Source organism: Myotis brandtii, unplaced genomic scaffold, assembly GCF_000412655.1.
Source record: "Myotis brandtii unplaced genomic scaffold, ASM41265v1 scaffold357, whole genome shotgun sequence".
NCBI classification, from domain to species: Eukaryota; Metazoa; Chordata; class Mammalia; order Chiroptera; family Vespertilionidae; genus Myotis; species Myotis brandtii.
Window position 1 is genome coordinate 880078 of NW_005363729.1, and position 2285 is coordinate 882362.

A 2285-nucleotide genomic window follows, 5' to 3' on the forward strand; every position below is an offset into this window, starting at 1 on the left:
GGACCCGCCGGCAGAGGAGGCAGCCATGCACCGCAGGGGAGCACGCGCCCAGGACTGGGGGCCTCAGGCCACACTGGGCAACCTCAGGCCGAGTTGCCTACCCACCCACGGAGGCCGCGATGAGGACAGACGGCTGGAGGCAGAGGAGTGGCTCCGAGCACCTGGCTGCCACCCAGCACCTGGGCATGGGGAGGAAGGCGGAAAGCTGCACCCGAGGGCTGGGCGACACCACAGGCAGCGCTCCACACTCCCGCAAGCCAGGGCACTGGACCCAGCACAAACACTAACTCCCGCACCGTCCCGACGCCTGGGAACCGAGGGCTCTGGAGTGCTCGTCTGCAAACCGTGTGCCCACTTATGAAAATAAAGAAATTGAGCTGTGACCCTGCCGTGAAGGAGCCCTGGTGGGGGAGCCCCCTACAGCCAGGTTAGACATTTTCAGCCAAGGTTGCCAGGGCCTGCGGTCCCAGGTGGGCCCCCTTATGGCCGCCTCCCTGCCCCCCACCACCTGTCCACAGTGAGGCAGAGGCTGGAGTCAGCCCTGCCCGCCAGGCTCCCGCACTTCCAGCCGTGGGGCCTCGGGCCAGCAGCTGGCGGCACAGCCGTCCGGATAAAGGGCAGCTGTTCCCAGGGCCAGAGCATCCCTGGGGTCCAGGCATCCCTCCCCCTCACTTAAGGCAGAGCGCGAGCGAGCATACAAACTGCCACCAGGCTTTATTGCTCCAAAGTCAAGGTAAACAGAGAAAGCGAGAGCCAGAAGGCATTCCAGACAAGGGAGGCGGGCGTGGGCCCTGTGGCTCTGGACAGAGGTTCCTTGCAGACAGGACTCCCCGGGAGACAGGTCACGGGCTCCAGGACCACTCGTCAGACTCACTGGGAACCTTGGGCAAGTGCCTGCCTGCTCTGGCCTGTGACGGAGGGGCTGGAGGGCCCTGCCACATCTCCCAGCTCTACAGCCGGCCCAGCACCCACCCAGCTGCCCACAGGGCACAGGTGCAGCCTCCCTTGCCACACACAGCCAACTCTCCTCCCGCAGCGTGGGCCATCGGCGAGCTCCCTGCACCGACAGGAAGCTGGCAGGAGTGACACCGGCCCCCTTCCTGGATGAGGAGCCCAGAGGGCGAGCGGCCGCTGCTCCTCCTGGGAGGTAGACAGGTCTTATTCACGGCACACATGGAGAAAACACACGCACATGCACACAGCACACACACCACCAGCCCGGAGGCCTGGGCCACAGCGACGCTGCTGACCGGGGCCCAGGGACATGTCCCTGGGGCAGGGCTGCCACACCCTGAAAGGTCCCTCTGGGAAGCCAAGAGCCGGGCACTGGCCTGGGCTGGGAGCCAGAACAGGCCCAGCGTGGGGCCTGGGGGCCGGGAGGAGGAGCAGGAGTGGGCCCCTGACAGCGCATTCTCCACACCTGCCCATCCTGCCGGGTGCAGCCAGGCCCTGGCAGACATGCCTAATAGCTGAAGGCCAGCCGGGCAATCAGAGTGGCCAGTGGGCACGGCCACGGGCAGAGGAAGTGACGATGTGGAAGGAGCCTGCAGGAAACCAGCGTTCAGGTCCCCAAAGGGCCACTCCCTGGGCACCAGCTCTCCACCTGCCCAGCTCTCACAAGGCTGGGGCAGGCCGGCAGGGATACCAAGGTGGGGCAAGCTCAGGCCTGCAGACAGGGCAGGACCCCACTTCCTTAGCACCAGGGGGCGGGGAGGGGAGAGCCTGGGCTCAGGCCAGGCCGTGGGCCGCATCCTGGAGCCGTCTGTCCGAGGCCCAGGGAACTGGGGGAGGCACCAGTCCCACCAGTTGTCCGGCTGCTGCCGAGGCTGCTGTGCCAGGTACACCAGGAGCATCGTGGCCACCCTATGGGCTGCCATGGAGGAGCGTGGCTGGGGCTGTGGGCAGCAGCAGACAGCCCTCCAACCACTGCTCTGCCCTGAAGGCCGGTGGACAGAGGTGGCCCAGCCTCCCGGAGGCCTCCTGCCTGGAGAGCAGAGAGGAGGCTCACTCGGCTGCGGCCCGGCCTCCCACCGGGAGGAGAGACCAGGGCCGCAAGGGAAGCTCCTCCAGGCTTCCCGGGCCCCGCGGTTCTGCCAGCCGTGACCATCCACCCAAGGCCTGTTTCCAGCCACGCAGGCCGCCGTGGGGCCACGAGGGCTGTTGGCGCAGAGCCCAAGTCCTATGGCCTGGCTCACCAAGGCTGGCAATGCCCATGTCCTTGCTGCTGGGCAAGGCCCACAGAGCCCTCACCCCAGCATCAGCTCAGGGCCAGGAGATGCCAAACT

General features: G+C 67.0%; 1 protein-coding gene across 1 annotated transcript in view; it reads left to right on the plus strand.

Moving 5' to 3' along the window:
* The first annotated feature begins 1244 nt into the window (after window positions 1–1244).
* Window positions 1245–2285, plus strand: part of LOC102260522 (translation initiation factor IF-2-like) — a 3299-nt gene continuing 2258 nt past the window's right edge. The window contains exon 1 of the mRNA XM_014544228.1: window positions 1245–2233. Within this exon, the coding sequence (XP_014399714.1) occupies window positions 1265–2233 (969 nt within the window). The 5' untranslated portion in view covers window positions 1245–1264. The remainder of the gene's footprint in view (window positions 2234–2285) is intronic.